This window comes from Drosophila takahashii, chromosome 3R (genome assembly GCF_030179915.1).
Source record: "Drosophila takahashii strain IR98-3 E-12201 chromosome 3R, DtakHiC1v2, whole genome shotgun sequence".
NCBI classification, from domain to species: Eukaryota; Metazoa; Arthropoda; class Insecta; order Diptera; family Drosophilidae; genus Drosophila; species Drosophila takahashii.
Window position 1 is genome coordinate 21,032,992 of NC_091681.1, and position 17,836 is coordinate 21,050,827.

At 41.9% G+C, this 17,836-nt stretch overlaps 1 protein-coding gene across 3 annotated transcripts; it reads right to left on the bottom strand.

Annotated features, from left to right (window-relative positions):
- Window positions 1-1,305: 1,305 nt before the first annotated feature.
- Window positions 1,306-8,006, bottom strand: LOC108056552 (uncharacterized). 3 transcript variants are annotated; one of them, XM_017140371.3, is made up of 7 exons: window positions 7,857-8,006; window positions 7,706-7,795; window positions 3,416-3,820; window positions 3,246-3,331; window positions 2,931-3,014; window positions 2,002-2,252; window positions 1,306-1,617 (listed from the first exon to the last, which is right to left on the bottom strand). In XM_017140371.3, exons 3-7 carry the CDS (start codon window positions 3,816-3,818, stop codon window positions 1,491-1,493), a joined length of 951 nt encoding a protein of 316 aa, XP_016995860.1. In that variant the 5' UTR covers window positions 3,819-3,820; window positions 7,706-7,795; window positions 7,857-8,006; the 3' UTR covers window positions 1,306-1,490. The 3 variants fall into 3 exon arrangements, with proteins under 3 accessions (XP_016995860.1, XP_016995858.1, XP_070073148.1); XM_017140369.3 differs by having other exon boundaries at window positions 3,416-3,823; XM_070217047.1 differs by lacking the exon at window positions 2,931-3,014 and having other exon boundaries at window positions 3,416-3,823.
- Between the last annotated feature and the right edge of the window lie 9,830 nt (window positions 8,007-17,836).

The following is a 17,836-nucleotide window of genomic DNA, read 5'->3' on the forward strand; positions in this document are numbered from 1 at the left end:
GAGTGTGGCAGTTTTATTTTCTTTAGTTCCTCATGTTCGTTCTTTCTTTCGAGGTTAAATTATGGACTTTTGTTTCATTTCGAATATCGCCTATTAAAAGGGGTTTTAAATAAATGTTTTTAGACACTCACCACACTTTTTCCATCCTCCGACGAAAGCGCTTTGGTCGTAACGATGAAGGCTAAATAGGGATGAATAAAAGAACACCAACACAGAAAAAAAAATAGGATTTTACAGGCCAGGAGAATATGAGACTTTTGTGGGCATTCTTTGAATCGCAGCACTTAAATTGAGGTTCAAATCGAAGTAAATCCCCAAACTTAAAACTAATCTCTCCGCCTTTCCGTGGCGGCTGTTCCCGGACGACTCCCAGAGCGGGATTTGGCCGGAACGACGAGTATTTACGGACCAAATGAATATCTTTTTAAACTCCCGAAAATAACTTTTAACCGCAGATCGTGGCGGCGACGTTGTGTAGGACTTTAGCGTACGGCGAAACTGGCGACTGTGTTCGATCGAACCTGGGTTCTTCTTTCGCCTCAAATGATCGCTCGATGGTAGTTCGTCGCCTAAACTCTGCTCTAGATTCACTGGATGCAATTCTCTTTGGGCCGGGGCATGGGTTATAATGGGCAAAACTTATCTCTGATGAAAAATAAGGCAATCATTTACGCCTTTCCTTGGGCGCTGCTGCTGCTCTTTGATGAAACGCTGGCCTGGGCGAACGAAATACAACTTACTCGGGAGCAACACCGCCTGGGGCAGAACATGGAATCCATTTGTTTCGTTCTCCGCCTGGTGGCGATCGGAAGTTTAATTTGTCATTTTTAATTTGTAATATGGAATTTTTAATTTAAAGTAAAACGCAAAAAACGCTGCGAATATTTCAAAAATAACGGCCGCTTTAGACAAAAAATAACTGCTTGGATTTCAAAAATAACGGCCGCTGCGGTTGAAAGCAGTGCTCTTTTCGGCGCTCCCAATAAGCAGTGCGAGAAATCCGACACTTTTCCAATAAGCAGTGAACTGCTTTGTTCTTTTCCAATAAGCAGTGAACTGCTTTTTCGCGCCATTTCCGGTTGCACTGCTTGGGCCAAAGCAGTCAGCTTATGTCCGCTTTAAAAGACAGTCATTTTTTTGAATAACGAAAAGCTGCCAAAAAAAGCTTTTTAAAAATTCAAATATAATTTAAAATTTTAACTAAAATAAAAACAAAAAAAATCCCTAACAACTTAATTAAGTAAAATTATAAAGAATTAATTTTTACATTTAGTAAGGATTTTCAGTGATTTTTAAACACAAATGTTTTAAGTCATTTAATGCATTTATTTTTTAAGTTTTTGTTTGTCAACTTGGAAGCCAGTCGCATTTGCCGGCGACTACAAGTACAGAAGTTTTAAATAAATAATATAAATAGCTAACATCTAGGTGGAAGTCATAAATTAATTTAAATTAGTTTAGAGAGAGTCCAGTTGTGGGCACTGGAAAGTCTAGACCTCGTTGCACTCCAGATAGATCTGGCGACAGTCGAATCCGGAGCGTCCCCTGCGTCCGGCGTCATACAGTTCCTCGAAGTTGCTGCCACTGCTGCGGCCCAAAACATAGCTGGTGGCATATCTAGATTGGGGAATTTAAAAAATTATTAGTGATATGGTTACCATATTTTCTTTTTTTTTTTAGTTTCCAACCAATATTTTAATCAAAGTTTTTATAAAATTTATTACAAACCCAAATAGTGTGGTAACAACATTTGATAAAATAAAACAAAAAATGCAGTATTTTCAAGAAATAAGCGTAAATTTAAATTATAAATTATAAATCTTTTTGAAAACCTCTATATAGTTTTACAAAGGCAAAAGTTTCAGTTTAATTTATTAAATATTTAATTTCAGCTTTAAAATGTTTGAATATAATGACTGTAAATAATTCTAAATATAAATTACTGACTTACTCTTTTAAAAATTAATAAACTTGGTTTCAAAAGTGACCCCCAATACTTACGATCCCAGCTGGCAGAAGATGCTGCTGCCGCCGATCTCGCGAACGCACTCCGTGTTGGCGTCGCACATGTACTTCTGCGTGCACTTGTCCTCCGAGCTGCGGTAAGTGCGGACGTAGCCCTTCATCAGCGAGATGCCGGCGACGACGGCGTCGCTCACCGAGTCCCGCTTGCCCAGCGAGCGGGCGGCCAGGGAACGGTGCGAGAAGGAGGTCTTCAGGGCGTCCAGCAGGTTCATCACGATCTGAATGAACTGTGGATGCGGAAGGGGGAGCGATTTGTTCAGTGGAGTGGAGTGTGTGCGGTGTGTGCGAGTGTTGATTGGGGGCAGAAAGGGTGGGGTAGAGGGAAGGGTAGAGGAAGCATTAGTCAATTAGTTATGCATTTGCTGTGCCAATACTAGAGTGGTGTGTGTGTTTCGGTGTGTGTGAGTGTGGTTGTGTGTCTGTCAGTGTGCACGGGAACAATTTACATTCTCAGCACTGGGCAACAAGATTCGGGCATTAATCATTTAATTAGGCAACTAAACTGATACCCAGTAACTACTCCGTATAATAGATTTCCTTAGGGTAATATAAACCTAATTTTTAATATTTTGATCAGAAAATCAATTTGGGAAATATTTTAAAATAAGTCAAGTAATTCTTCCGCTTTAGGGTATTCTAAAATATTTTCTTCACTTTATAATTAAGTCTTTTTTGATCCCAAAACCTTAGATCGTCTAAACGGAATATCTAGAATTTCTTATAAAAATGCGAGTTAGAGTAAGATGAATAAGCGTAATTGGTTGTTATAAGAAAAACATAAAGAAATTTGGATTTTTACAATTCAATAGATAGCTCATAAACTCATCGAATAATCCCTAATCAACGCCCAAGTCTTGTTGCCCGCTGTTATTCTCGGTGTTGTGAAAGCAATAAAGATGTTTTACCTCGCCAGCTTGCTTGGCCATCGAGTTGACTTGGTCGGGGTCTCTGGAGCCTAAAACGGCAGACATCACAGCCACCAATATGCCCTGTGCGATTATTAGCGAGGTAGAGGTAGAGGAGGTAGGCGGGAAGCAAACATAATCAAGAGAATAAGAAGAGCCAGGCACCCAGAATCAGTATAAGATGTAAGATATAAAATATAACGAAACGAAACGGTAACAATCGAACAGCAAAATTACGATAAAGCAAAACAAAAGTGGCACAAAAGCAATCAGTGAGTGTATACCATGTTATGGGCTAATGGATCGGTAGATTACCTGCATGGGAGATCCGCCGTTGTCGACCTTATCGATGCCATCGCTAGGGGCTCCACCGCCCAGCAAGGTGTTGATGATGCGAAGACCTGTGGAGATAAATAGCGAGCGATTATTAGTTATGGGAAAATATGGTATATATTTTATGGGAAATATTTGGAAGGTATCCTTACCCATCGAGATGACATTGGCCCAGGGACTGCCACCCAATCCAATGGAGCTATCCACGTCGTCGGACTTGGTGGGCGCATTCACGGCGTTGTTGAAGAACATGGTCATCACGGTGGACAGCATGTTGGACCAGGTGAATCCGCCTGGTCCGCCCACGCTCTCCTGGATCTGATTGGTCTCCAGATCGTCCTCGATGTCATCCAGGGCCACCTTCTTCGAGGCATTCGGCTTGACCGCGAACTTCCGGGCCGCAGACTCGTCGCCGCCCCGGTAGACAGGCGACTGGGTCACCTGGTGCTGCCGCTGGTAAACCTCCTGCTGCGGGAAGGCGTAGGTCATCAGCAGGCAATTGCTGGCCACTATGGAGAGCAGCAGGCAGGCGTGCACTTTCCGTTGATTCCACATGACTACTGAAAGAGACCAAAGTCGGTTAGAGATGTTTGAAATTCATCGGGGGTTCCAAACCCCAAGCCATTCGCATAACAACGCTTTCACATTGCCCAATTGCGAGCGAGGGAGTTTCCTGAACTCGGGCACGGGTGGCCCATTTAAATGGCACATGCTTGGCCCGATTTTAGTTTGTCATCTACTACATCTAATTAAAATAATCTTTCGACCCCAAAACAATATTATTTTTTTCTAAATAGAAATTATTAAAAAACTAAAAATATTTTTCCAACTATGATCGTTTTCTATTGTCATTCAAAATTATTTTTAGTCAAATATTTTAATAAAGATTTTTCCTGGCATTCCAATAGCAAGTGCTTTACACCCAACGCCTAATCCCAAATCGCAGTCAAAATTTTCCCATTGCCGAGGCTTCAAATATGTTACAATTTCCATGGAAACCAGATAAGAAAGTTGTAGCGGCGCGTAATTAAAGGCGAGGCGTCTTCATTCGCTTCCGAAACATCCAGAAACGAGTCTAACTGCTCCCAATTAAGGTGTCGGTCAAACCGAACCTGTTCCCCAGTGGATAGTTCCCCAGTTAGTCGGCAAGTCGGTGGAATTGAAGAGGAGCACTTGCGGCAGGGAAATTAACCGAGTGGCAGGTTGGGCAACGTAGAAAGCCGCCGCCACAGGTGAGGTGGCAAGTACCGGCAATTAGTAACGACTTCCGCACGGCGATCGGTTGGCTGGATTAGCGATATTAGCATCGAGAACCATTCACAATTCGAATTAGAATGGTATCGCCAATGTGAATGGTTCTTGGGTCTTCTTTTCATCGCGATCTCTGCTATGGTATCATACAGGCCATATAACCAGTCTAACTAGCGGTTCTTTCGCTCAGATGTCATGCAACAGGTTCCCGTTACAATTAATAAAGCCAACGAGGCTGCGGAATGCCAATGGCTGTGAGATTGCATTGATTTCCATTTAATTGCCGGCCGGAGAACAGGCTCTCCAGAATGGGTCAGCATGGAAATGTGGTGGCCTGCAAGGTTATTAATCGGTCATCTCCATCTCACGGTGGCTCCCAAGTGGACTTTTGATTGTTTGTGACACAATTCGACCCAGTTCCGTGGAAATTATGGTGGCCATGTAAATTTAGAAAGCTGTTAGAGCGGGAGGCGCTGACTTTTTAAACGTGATTCAGCGATTAGTGGCTAAGATAATGGTAATTAATAGCCGGAATGTGTGGCAGAGAAATTTCATCGATCTGGCCAAGTGGGAAATTAGCCGTGGAAATTGTGATGGACAAATTAGTCACATCGATATCTCCTCAGCGGTATTTTATGACATAATTCGAGCCAGGCTCGTTATCTTCTGGCTTTTCTTCTTCTCTGGCTCAAAGGAAAACACGCAACTCTAATTGGAAGCCTCGCACGCAACTCTTACTTTCATGGCCTGCCTTAAAACGGCAATTAAAACATCGTCTTCGCATCAAACAACGGGCAATACAACTATTTCAATAACACAAAAGTAAAGAGAGCAGCAATTACACTTGCCGTTGGTCAAAAGTCGCAAATTAGAAAGTGTGGAAACCGCAAACGGCAGACGCAGAAAGAGAAACAATTTTCGGGCCGTGGAGGCGGGGGTGTAACAATAACCGAGTTCTTTGCCGGAGAAATATCATTGTAATTTATGTGCTGCTGGTCTCCCAGATATTTATTTTCGTTTTCGTTTGCGGTCTCGTGCCAAGGCACGCTCCACTGGCTCCGGATTGGATTGGATCCCTGGTCAAAGTCAAAGTCAGAGCAGAGACGAGAAAGCGGCAAAACGTTCGTGATTTGCGGTAAGTGAGCAAGCTCTTCGGTTTCTGGGAGTGGATCGGATCGACTGGAGGGCCCGTGACTCACATTCTGGACTGTCACGGACGGGTTTCCGGCTGAGAGAAACTCAAGCGGCCTCGAATATTCACATTTCACTTTCTTTCTTTCGCCGAGAATCCAGCCAAGGTTTATTGACCAAGAAAAATAAAAGCGTCAAACAAATAACAAAAATTTAATTAAGTGCTTACTGCTCACTGGCCAAGTGCTTAACCTTAATTGGCATGCCCAGCGGCTTTCCAGCGAGTTTGTGCCTTAAGTCTTTCGTTTGCGCCGATGGTCAGCAACCCCCGAAAGAAAACTGTCGATTGGCCCAAACGCGCACTAACTGTGCTGCATTTTAATGCGAGCGGATTTGACTATTGATTACCCATTGCATAAGACCCTGGCCCATGATGCAATCGCAGGGCAGGAGCAGTCAGCGATCCACTTTTGCGGTCGCAAACTTCTCGGCGAAACTTTTACTGACCCCGAAAATCACTCGTCGGCAGAAGACAAAATGACAGGCAACTTGGGACTGCACGAAAGCAGAACAAATTGCACTTGCAATTTCCACATTTCCATTACGGTTATTAGTCAGCTGCATTTGATGGACAAATTGCGAGTGGCATTGTCAAGACTCCGCCATGCAGTTTTCAGTAAACAAATCGCATTCTCTGGCCTGCAATTGAGATGAAGACCAATTCAGTTTGGCTTGGACCAAACATAAACTGTATTAAACACGACTTAACGGCTTCAAAGAAAAAACTTTCACCTCGCTCAGCAGCTTGACAACGAGCACCGCAAAATGCCAAAAGCAACCACGGCCAATGAATGAAAGTTAAAAGAAAGAAAATACTTGCTTCAGGGCAGCGAGCCAAGGAATGCGCACAGGCAAATGGGTAAACAAATAGCAGACAATCGTGACCTTTTGCAGGCAATTAAATAAATAAATTCTGTATGGGAATTGGCCAAAGACTTGGCCAAAAGGCAGGCGTTAATTGGCCGATCCGGGAGTGGAGTGTAGTGAGGCGAAGGCGGAGACCCACATTGAATCAAGGCCACAGACAAAACGGCCGCAAGGCCTTGCCACCTGAAAAAGGTGCCACCACCCCCCGGCTGCCGAGCATTTTGAGCACTCGAAAACGAAATTCGAAATTCTTTGGAGCGGCAGTCAACGGGCGCCCATTTGGGTCAGTGGGCGGCCATCATCGGTGCACGACGCTGGTTGTTTGGCTTGAAAAGAACTTGGCTGAATGCACATCTGCGTGTGTGCGTGCCCGCCACACCACACACCTCATCGCACCTCTTCGACGAAACGACAGAACGGAAAAAAACAAAAAAAGAATAAGAGACCCCGCCACGAAAGGCCCCCCCTTTCGAACGCTTTGACATGTTCATGCTCCTCCGTCCAGTCGATGGGTTTCTGTTTGCTTTTTCATGCAAAGTTGTTAACTCGTTTAACAGAAATTCCCCCCTCTTCTCCGCCGCTTCCCTCTACGGTTGTTGCTTTTATTGCTGGATTTGTGCCCCGAGTTCTGTTATTTCTTTTGGACTGACCCAAATATTTGGCTCTTGCCATATAGCCCCAATTTGTTGGACAAACAAACGCACGACACGACTTGAGGCCAAATAGTGGCAGTCGATCAATTGTCAATAACTTTCTATTGCCAGATTCTAGCTCAAATCATTGCAGTATTGGCGTTGTGGATCATCAGTTGTTGATTTCAATTTTTTGAAGAAATATTTTCACTTTTTTTAAAATTCCTATTCAGATAAAAAAATATTGACAATCCAAATCTACAATTTTGTCTTTACTTTGTTTTTATAAAATTGTGTTCAAAAGTCTAAAAATAACTTTTCTTTTCGAAGCAATTTTTTTTTTGTAATATTTTTGAATCGTAAAATCAATAAAAACTGTACCTTTGTTGTAATCCTAACTTTATAAATGATTTTTCAATATAAAAAATAAATGAATTTTTTCGTTCTGATTAAAACTCTTTCCAATGCCGATAAAAATTTGGAATTGCCCTGTTTTCTTACCTGTGTATTATCTGCAGTCCTTCTAGTTGTCGAGCTCGAAGCAATTAAAATGTAATTACAGTTCCAGTTGAGTTGATTTGGCTGGTCGCACTAGAAAAATTGCAAATTTCAGCACGCGATTGTCAAGCACACAATTCACTTAAAAATTCACCCAAAATTTTGCACGGAAAAATTTCTCTCTCTTTTCGAGACAGTCGATCGATGGCAACTTTCGTTTACTTCGATCTTCGAGAGACTTCGGATTTTTCGTGGCACCGTTGCTGATTTCTTGGTTAAAACTGAGGTGTTGCTGCGACTGCTGCTGAAGTTGTCTGAAACGGCGATCGCCTTGAACTTCTGCTTTTATAGCCTGACCCATTTTCTTGCGGTGGGCCTGGAAGCTAGCCGAAAGAAAAAGAAATGCAGCCGCAGAAGTTCGAAGACAAACATGTTGGAAGGCGGCGATAGTTTCACACGCATTTTTAAAATATACTATTATTATTTTTTATATATGTTAAAAAATATTTTATTAAATAAAAATAATATTAAATAATTTAAGTAACCCTAGCCAAACACCATTCCATTTTTAAATTCATTAACAACAGGTTTTATAGCCAACGATCTTTTAACTTGTAAATTTATATTGTTAATGAAGACTATTAAACATAGAAAACAAACTATTTACCGAGCATTGTGCTTAAACCATATTATCAAATGTATAGTAAGAGAAGTACATATAACTCTGAGTAGATTTGGCGGGAGAAAGGCGAGTTTGGCATCACTGATCGCAGGTGTGTGGTGGCGCCTGCGCAGATGGCTGACAAACTAGGTTCGAAGCGCGGATCGATCTCCAACTAGTTGCACATCACCAGGTGATCGCAGGTGTGACTTCGTGGACACGATCCATCTTTTACCCGATACCCAGCCCACCGTTTTGTTTGCCATTACCTTAATGCGTTTATGGCCCATTGTTGTCGGCTGTCTGCGAAAACAGTTAGCGGTGATCTACCTGGCTGATCTGCGTTCAAGGTTTTCCACCTCTGAACAGTAGATCATTTTCCTCGCATGTGGGTGCAGTGCTTTTGTTCCTCTCGGACCTTCGACTAGGGCAGCTCATCTTGAAATGTTTTTAAAGATTCAACAACAGCGTGATTCATTAGGCTTAAGCCGATTGCTTGGCCCAATCTGCAGTCTCTGGTAAATTAGGAAACTTCTGGGCAAAGAAAACATTTCAGGGGATTGCCAAGGAACAAAAGAGGGGTTTTTTTCGAATTTAACTAAAAGTGCGTCCCCGGCTTCCACCTCTAACAGGTCCTCCTGGCCAACTACACGTGCAAAAAAGTTAAGCCGTTGAGGCAAAAGTTTGCCAAGGATGTCTGCCAGACATCCAGTCGGCCAAAAGCCCCCCTCTCTCCACCCCCTTCCCACGAAAACTGAGGCATTAGAACCCTTGCGAAATCAAATCGGAAAGTGGAAAGTAGAAAGTAGAAATGGAACAAGCAACGAAGGTTGCCATCTTGCATTGCAGCTGTATGTGTTTACATTTAGTTGTATTCGATTTGCATACCCGATTGGTATTGGGACCAGGATAGGGATTGGGTTGCGATGGGGCTGGAATCCTGGGGGCCGAGTTCCTGGGGTTAGTCCATCCGTAAATCAATGCCAACTGTGCGGGCAATCAGCATTTGGGGAGGGACTCTTTTAACCCATCCAAGTGGATTATTAAGTGGTCTTAGAGCCGAGTCAAGTGCTACTGCTACAGCTACTGCTCCTTCTCGGTTCTGTTTTGGCTCGAGAGTATGTGTGTGCGGCTTGCTTATTGAATAAATGTGGTGGGATTTATGCAAATCCTTGCGATGCACTCCAAAAACCCACAGCCACATCCACATTTCCTCATGCCGATGGAGAGTGGAAAGGATGACCACTTGGGCATATGCTTAATGCGGCCATAATTGCTCCGCATTTGTTATCGCCGAGCGAACTGACTTTGCATATCGGGCAATTTCAGCTATAGCCGGGATTCGGTGGGATTACCGATTTCCCGTTTAATTTATGTGCACAGCTCGTTTTTGTTTGCCAATTCCAATATTTGTGTTTACATTTGGCCTTTCCATCCACTTCACCCCACTCGCCCCCCAATCACATTAGCCTAATGATTTCCCTGTCAACCGAGAGTGGAAATCAAGGGGGGGTGCCGCCGCAGACTAAACATGAAGCATAAATCAGCTTATCAAATCGGCATTCAGTAGTTCGGTTTATAATTTGTACAGGCAACACAATATTTGGCATAAATGATGAATTGTTTGCGGAATATTGCGCTAACCAGAGAGCCCGTGCCAGTATTTGTGTGTTCGTGATGTGGTATTATCTGATAATTCCCAATAGAGCAGCATCCGGGAACAACTAATTTGCTGAAATTTTGTTTGAAATACATTTTTAATGCAGTGCATTAAGAGCCGAGAACAATGAAAGCGATATTGCTCTTATCAAAATACTCACATCCGAAAACAGCAGACAAAATATTCCTACTAATTTAAATCGAGTCTTGGGATCTCTGAAGACAAGATAAGAGCTCAAAGAAAAATTACATCACGTAAAACTAATTTACTCTAAATTTATTTTCCATCTCGAACTCTGAATTTCATTTCACAAATCATAAATACATGTTATTTTTTCTAAAAGTATTACAACTCAAGGAAGTGGAAACTTTTTTCACCTCCATATTTAGCAAATCACAAAAAAAAACTCAGCTTAAAGAAATCGAAACTCGACAACAATTAGGAAACAATTTAATTCAATTAGCAAGTTCTTTGCCCCAAAAATTCTGGGTCCAAATTAGCAAGCCAACCCGAAGTGAAGTGAAGTGAAGAAAAAAGCTGACCCACATTTGGGCGGTGGTGCGCGGTGCAGACAAATCGAAATCAAGGCATTAACAAAAAATACAAGAATATGCGGCGGCAGAGGAAAAAGTGGTGCGTCAACATCTAAATTGCGTGGGAAAAGAAGAGAAGAAAGCAGGAGACTTTGTTGCACGCTTTCGGGCTGATGAAAATTTATGCACAGACCTCCTCCGGGGGACAGGGACTTTCCCTCCGATCATGATGTGTGCTGTGCCCTGCCTGTGCTGCGAGTCTACTAATATGAAATCAATAAATTGTAAGCACTTTTTTTTATTGCCATCCGGACCCGGGAAGAAAGATGAAGCCCTGTGTGTTTTTATTTACTCGATTTGGGTTTTTTCTTTCTCCTTTTTGCATAAAGGATAAAGACGATGATGCTGCTGTCCTAACTGGGTCTGGATTGGGACTGCGACTGGGATTGGGATTGCGATGGCGAAATAAGGAGAGCGAAACTGCCACGCTCTGCGAGTTTATCAGCGCAACAACCACTCGAGAAATAATGATGTCTACGAGGTCGGCAACAACTACAACACCGGCTAACAACGCAATGGCAATGGCAATGGCAACAGAGCACTGCACTGAATAGAAGAGAAACGAACAGAACAGTCACTCTGTGGGCAAAGGCCAAGACAATATTGTCATGTCTCATATTAAATATGCCTTTCTCCCCCACGTATATTGCTGCAGTTGTATTTCTTAAACAATAAAGTTGGGAGAGAACGGAATGCCTTTTTGTCATGGCAACGAAAATTGAAAGGGGGAAAATAAGTTTATAAAATAGTGCAGCGATTATATGAGATTTAGTAGAGGACTAAAGGACTTTGCTGTAAATACACATTATATTCCAGATTCCAGATTCTAAAGTAATCAGCTTTTGAAAGACTTTTGCTTCAACTTTGCCAGTCAGCTTATAATAAACTTGAACGAGCGGAGCAATAAAACTAAAATATAGAGCGGAGCATAAGGAGTTGGGCCAAACAGTTAATTTTTTTGTATAGGTAAGTAAAAGTTGTGAACTCTGCAAAATCGAATGCCAATAGCAGACAATTTTAAGGAAGTTTTTTCATCAAGAGACGTGAATATTCAATCACTTTAGTGAGAACTGTTTTTAGTTTTTTATTTTTTAAATTCTTATTTATTAGACATGCTTCTTCAATCTCGTAAATTAAAATTTCTTTGTTGCACGTTCTCCTAGCTTCAACTTTAAACCTCTTATAGTACCTGAAATGGGCCGACCTCTTTGCATATTTCACTTTGCCATCAATGTCACGGAATAAATCCCGCCCACCTATCAACAGCCGGTCAAATACAGGCCAGGTCAGTTTCGGCCAGTAATGAACTTATGCAAATGAGTGAGTTATACCGCGCACAGAATATTGCATTTCAATCAATATCCTCCGAGTCTGACTGGCATTTGCATATAAGCGACTTGGAAAAAGAAGGCTAGGGCATTTGAAAAGTAGAAGGGAATGTTAAAAACTGGGCAACTAGGCTCGAAAGGTTTTAGTAAAACCCTATCAAAATAAATTTTTAATAAACGGTTTATTAAACCTTCAAACAACGGCCACCCACCATAAACCAAAATTTTTATTGCCATCCATCAAAAAGTATTTAAACATCAAAAATACATGCTGGCAACATTCTGTGGCCCTTTAAAAGTGAAAATCAAACATATGTTTTACGTTTTTTACGACACAACTTTCACCCGATGCGGGCTTATAATGCAAGTTTAATCATAAAGAAATGTGTGTGGCGATATTTTTATACAATTTAGTTTGCATGAAAATCTGCGCAACATCCGCTGATAGACAGATGGGGCAAAGGCAAAATTACCGGCGGATCCGGGGAACCGTTCTTCTCCACTCCTCCGCAGAGCGGCAGCTGTTGACGAATACGAATGCCCTGGCCCAAGGGTATAGGGTTACGGGCCCGCCACTGCCACTCCCGATCCTGCCGCCAAATCTCCGGCTCCCCGGCTCAGAGCTCCGCGCATTGGGCACCGGCAAAGATAAAGTACATTTCTGTGATAAATATAACAACAAGTACCCAAGGCACGCACAAGGGCCCATCAGGGCTCGGGTGCAAACGCATCCAAAATTTCAAGCCCAATCTTTTTTGTGGGTGCGGAGGCAACTAGGGGGTGGTACACAGGAAAGAATTAAAATTGAAAATTCTACAAAACTATAAAATTATATTATTTGTCCTTGTTGTAAACCTAAGCCTATAAACCTTAATAAAATGGTATACTTTGGTATGGTAAAATCTATTGAATTTTTATTATTATTTAAGCTAACCGCTTTAGGGCCGTTTTCTCGTCCGTTTGTTAAATTTAAAGTAAGGTTAAAACCTTGAAATCGTATGGGAAATCATAGTTTTAACCGTATTTAAAATTTAACAGGCGGACGAGAAAACGGCCCTTAGTGTGGTATATCTGATTAATATATTTATTAAACCTTAATGAATTGTAACTACTTAGAATTTTCCACTTATCTATAAATCTCTAAAAATATTTACTAACAATTTAAAAATAAATAAAATCTAATGCTTTTGCTATACTTTTTTATTGAATTTAAATCTTTGGAAAATGCCATTCATTCGAATTACAAGTAAGAAATCTAATTGCTATGAAAATTTCTCGCTGTGCACTTTTTGGCAGCTGTTATAATGATGCCAACGATACATCATCGCAAAATGCTAACATTTTCGGCAGCCCCGGCAGTCAACAGCTGTTGCCGCTGATGAATCCTTTGGGTCCGGCCAGCCAAGGGTATCCTTTGCCTTCGCCAGTGTGCCAGTCCTTGCCCCGCCCCTCTTATATTTCAATATTTTGCGCATAAAAAGGCGCAAGTTATTTTTCATATTCTGCCACACCTCTTATCATTCCCTTTTTTGTGCTAATTTTCCTACTACCCAAACCAAATAAATCGTAGAAATTTCCAAATGTTTGCCCCATAGACAAAGATATCGCTGGAGTTCAGGACAACAACAGCATAATTAACAGCCATAGAATATTCAAGACACGCGCTGAATATTCCAGTTTCCTATGTTCCCGCGTCACCATCCCCTTTGTCCATTGAAAGAGTTTGCCGTTTTTGTTTGTCCAAAATTCTTTTTTGCTTTTGGAACACACACATTTATGACTTGTTTTAATTTGTTGTGCGTGCTTTGTTTATGCGAAATCTGCATTTCCAACCAATTCGTTTCCAAAAATAGGAAATCTAAAAAAACCTTGCTGGAAAATGTGCACAGAAATGCCAGTGGGAGAGTGGCCGAAAAGCCGCTTAAGGCCAATGCCATGTGTGAAGGAAAATTGAAAGCTTTTGGCCTGAAGCATTGCCCACTTCTATAAGGTAATGCGATAAGGCAGAGGACGCTGAAAACTGTGCTAGGCCAAGACAAATATAAACGAAAAACAGCTGAGTCGAAATATAGATTTAAGTTCTGAGTTTCTTTTTAGAAAGGTGGATTTTAGCATTCGATAAATATTAACTAAGCTAAAAATAAGCACTGAAGTATTTAACTATTTAATAAATATTTGTCCATACTCTGGCTTTTGTCAATTTATGTTAATGGGTTAAAGGGTGGTTAATATATTTCTCTTCATATACAGGGCTTCCTAATAAAATTAGATTAAACTTCAATGGAATCAAATTTTAAGTTAAGAAAGGCATACTAAACTTATTTATTAAAGCCTTTAAAATTTCTAAAAATAATGGTGAATCAATCGGAAGCAGGAACGCCATAACCCAGAATAGCACTGAATTATTAATCACTTAACACTCTTCATCTCGAAGGACAACAATGCGGTTGATGATTAGACGGCTTCAAGTCAATTTATAAGGACGGACAAAGCAGGGAACCCTTGTTCATGGATGGACTGAGGCAAGCCGGTGAATATATCTTGGTCAACAGACAAAAAGCTTTCATTAATTCAATATGCTTACGGGGGAGGTCAACTATCATTAACTAGCGCAGCAGACAAGCATCGTTCTAATGATGAAGACGATGATAACCGATTGGGAGTGCGAGTGTGAGTAGCTGTGGATGTGTATGTGGAAATGAATTAGTTTGCATTAGTATACGCCGCAGTGTACACAGCAGAAGCTGAGCAGGATTTAAGAAGTAGATGTGAGTGTGCAGGCAGGACTTATGACTCTCGCTCATTTGGCTGCCGACGTAGAGTGCCAGAGGCCCTCGGGGAGATTAAGTTCCAGACCCCCAGTCCCCATCTTCCCCGAGAGACTGTGTGTGTGTGAAGCATGGAATATTAATTCCTTAAGTAATTCACAACATTTGCAACTAATGTTTGTTAATGAGCTATGCCACATCTCCCCGCATCTTGGCATCCCAGCATCCTGGCGTTCGCCTCCGGATTTGGCACTGCCTGAGGTCAAGGCGAGTGCTGCGGGATGTCTGCTGCTGCTGCTGCTGCTGAAGCTGCTTTCCGACTTGTTAAATGCTGGAATTACCAAAGTGGAAAAGTGAAAAGGTCCCTCAATAAGCCCGGCTCTCCTCGGGGCGACTGCTGACTGGTAGCTCATGACAGCACCGGTCTCAAAGCCGCACACAAAACACTTAATGAAATAATTATGTAAAGCAAACAACCTGTCGTTATATCAGCCCACCTTGGCCATCACCTTTGCCGCAGAGACTTGCTTTTGACTTTCATTAATTTGATGATATCCAATCTTAATTATTATGCATTTAATTAGATGGCTTTCTGGTCGTAAGATGTGCTCAAAGGGAGGTATTACTTTAAATTCAGAATTTTAGTACTCTGTACTTTGTTTTGGATTTGTAACAGAACTACTCGCCGATTACTGTGCATTTCAAATAACGCCTATGTCCTGGGATAGCAACTATGTCACAGCACCTAAACTAGTTTATCACATGCTAATCAGACCGCTCCCCCATTTAGTATGCAACAAATAGCGGAAGGAATTCCACTCACCAGCGGGTGGGGGCTTGTAAAATAATTTGAAAACACGGCATTAGCGTAATGAAGCATGGAAAAGTGGGCGGTCGCCAGAGGGGGCGGGAGTGAAAGTAGGTGAAGCTGTTGGCAAGCAGGTGAAAAGCGCACATAAATGCCAGAAGTTATGCAAGTCCTTAACTTTCATGAGTATGCCACGCTGACAGACGAGCTATCCAGGGGGTTGTGTGATGATGAGGTGGGGGTGGAAAGGGTGGAAAAGGGCGAGAGAGGCGCCGCCAAAGAAAAACTGTTGTTGCAAATGCAGATAGCACTGGCTGGGTGCAAGTGGCGTATCACACATGTTTGTCATCTGAATGGCGCTGCCTCAAAGTGTCTGTCTGGATTCAGGTTGAGTGCCAGTTCTCTCACACAACACATACAAACTTACCATCATTTACACAGAGACAAACGAAAGTCTCATTTGTACCAAACAAAGGGCATGAAAATGATAATCCTTATTTTTCGTCCAAAAATATTAGTGGAATAAGGTCAGAATGCAATACCTTGTTGGGCTCGAAATTAAACTTTTATTCGATTGGCATTCCAACCTGGAAACTTGCATTTCATTTTTCGTAAAAAATCATGAAAATTAATCAAATAATATTTTTTTTACAAGTGATGGGGATTTTTCTTGGCTGCTCAAAACAGTCGGTGTTTTTGCTATGCGCCTTGATTTGACCAAGTTACGAATGAAAAACCAGTAACAAACAACAAATAATTTATTTTCGACCAGCCTTGTAGCTAAAATTATAATTAATCTCACTTAGATGCGTAAGATTTTGTTTTAAATAAATAAATAATAATTTATCTAATACTTAAGGTACAGAAATAAAAAGTCCTTAATAATTTTTAAAATAACTAAATTAAGGAAATAAATCTTCCACTGCGTGAGTGCTAAATTAAGATCACAATTTCTTTTCAAGTGCACGCATACCCTGCCGGAAAGCCTCGTATTCTTATTCAGTGCGTAATCTTCACCTTTTTCACAGTTTTCCCGTGCACTTTTATTGCATCCTTTCAGGACGGCTCCTCCGAGGAGCACAGGCAAAGGCAGAAGCAGAAGCAGGAGCTTGTATCGACAAAAGTTGCACCTTGAATTCGCCACTTTATGCCGCGAGCTCCCCGCACTTTGCCGCCAGTTAAGTAGTTGTAAGCTGCATAATGTATTTACGCAAGCACCGGAAATTGGGTGCCACGAGCTGGGTGGCAAGGCAACCATAAAGCCTTGTGGCAGCCATCGTGCTAAACGCGCATAGACAAGTGTGATCCCCTGCGGATGCCGACAGGGACGTGGGATGCGGATGTGGATGTGGATCCAGTGGATGTGGATGTGGATGCGGGCACTCTTTGGTTTCTGCTGGCATATTTTATGGCGCCCTGAATCCAGCTAAATTGCAACAACTCGCTGCTGCGGAGCAGATTTGATTAATATGCAACGTGCACGTAGTTCGGCAAGCTGCGGTTTACTACCACTCGTATGGCTGAGATTTTAAGCGCTTTTGGGTTCCAAATTAACGTTTACTGAAATTTTCGGATGGGTAAAAAATATGGAAATTCCTTTTACCAATCAGAATTTAAGCTTAACTATACCAATTCAACTTTCAACAACTGAAAACGCTCTTTTTAATAAAAACAGAACTATATATTTCTGCTGCCAACTGTGTATGCAGATGGTGGAAATTTTAGCATTTCTTTGAATGGGAACTTTATGTTAATTTCTTGTGTAATTGGCCAACATTTAGTTTTTAAAACTGACTCGGCACGATAAAAGGGCGGGAAATATAATGCAAATACCGAGTTTTTTGCGAGGAGGTAGCACATGGATAGGTGGGCTGTGACATTCATGGAGTTCAGGGTCCATTGCCTTGCCCTCATTGTCATAATCATCATAGGCAGCGGCTGCCTTGCCAACCCGCCATCAGGCAAATTTTGTGCGGCAATATGCAAATTAACTTAAATGTCAACGTTGGTAAAATTTTAAAAACGACAAACGCAGAATTCCATCCGAAAAAGGGTGCCAAACTCGGTCGGCAATGGCAGCAATGGAAATTCGTTGGAATTGTGCACCAAATAGGGGGAAGTACACGGGACCAGAAGAGCCAGAAGAGAGATGGTGACAAACTGCAAACGTCAACCAATTTTTTCCCCTCTACTTTCCTATGTACAGAATCTGGGAGTGAGTGAAACTCGGTGACAATGATGTTAACTAGAGTGTGAAAACTATGATTGGCTGACAACGAGGAGGAGGATGGGTTGGCATGGTATGGGATGTCTCCA

Coding starts and splice junctions, on each gene's coding strand:
- LOC108056552 (XM_017140371.3), bottom strand. CDS start 3,818: ATGTGGAATCAACGGAAAGTGCACGCCTGCCTGCTGCTCTCCATAGTG. Junction 3,332..3,415: donor GGCCAATGTCATCTCGATGG/GTAAGGATACCT, acceptor TTATCTCCACAG/GTCTTCGCATCATCAACACC. Junction 2,253..2,930: donor TGGCCAAGCAAGCTGGCGAG/GTAAAACATCTT, acceptor CCGCATCCACAG/TTCATTCAGATCGTGATGAA.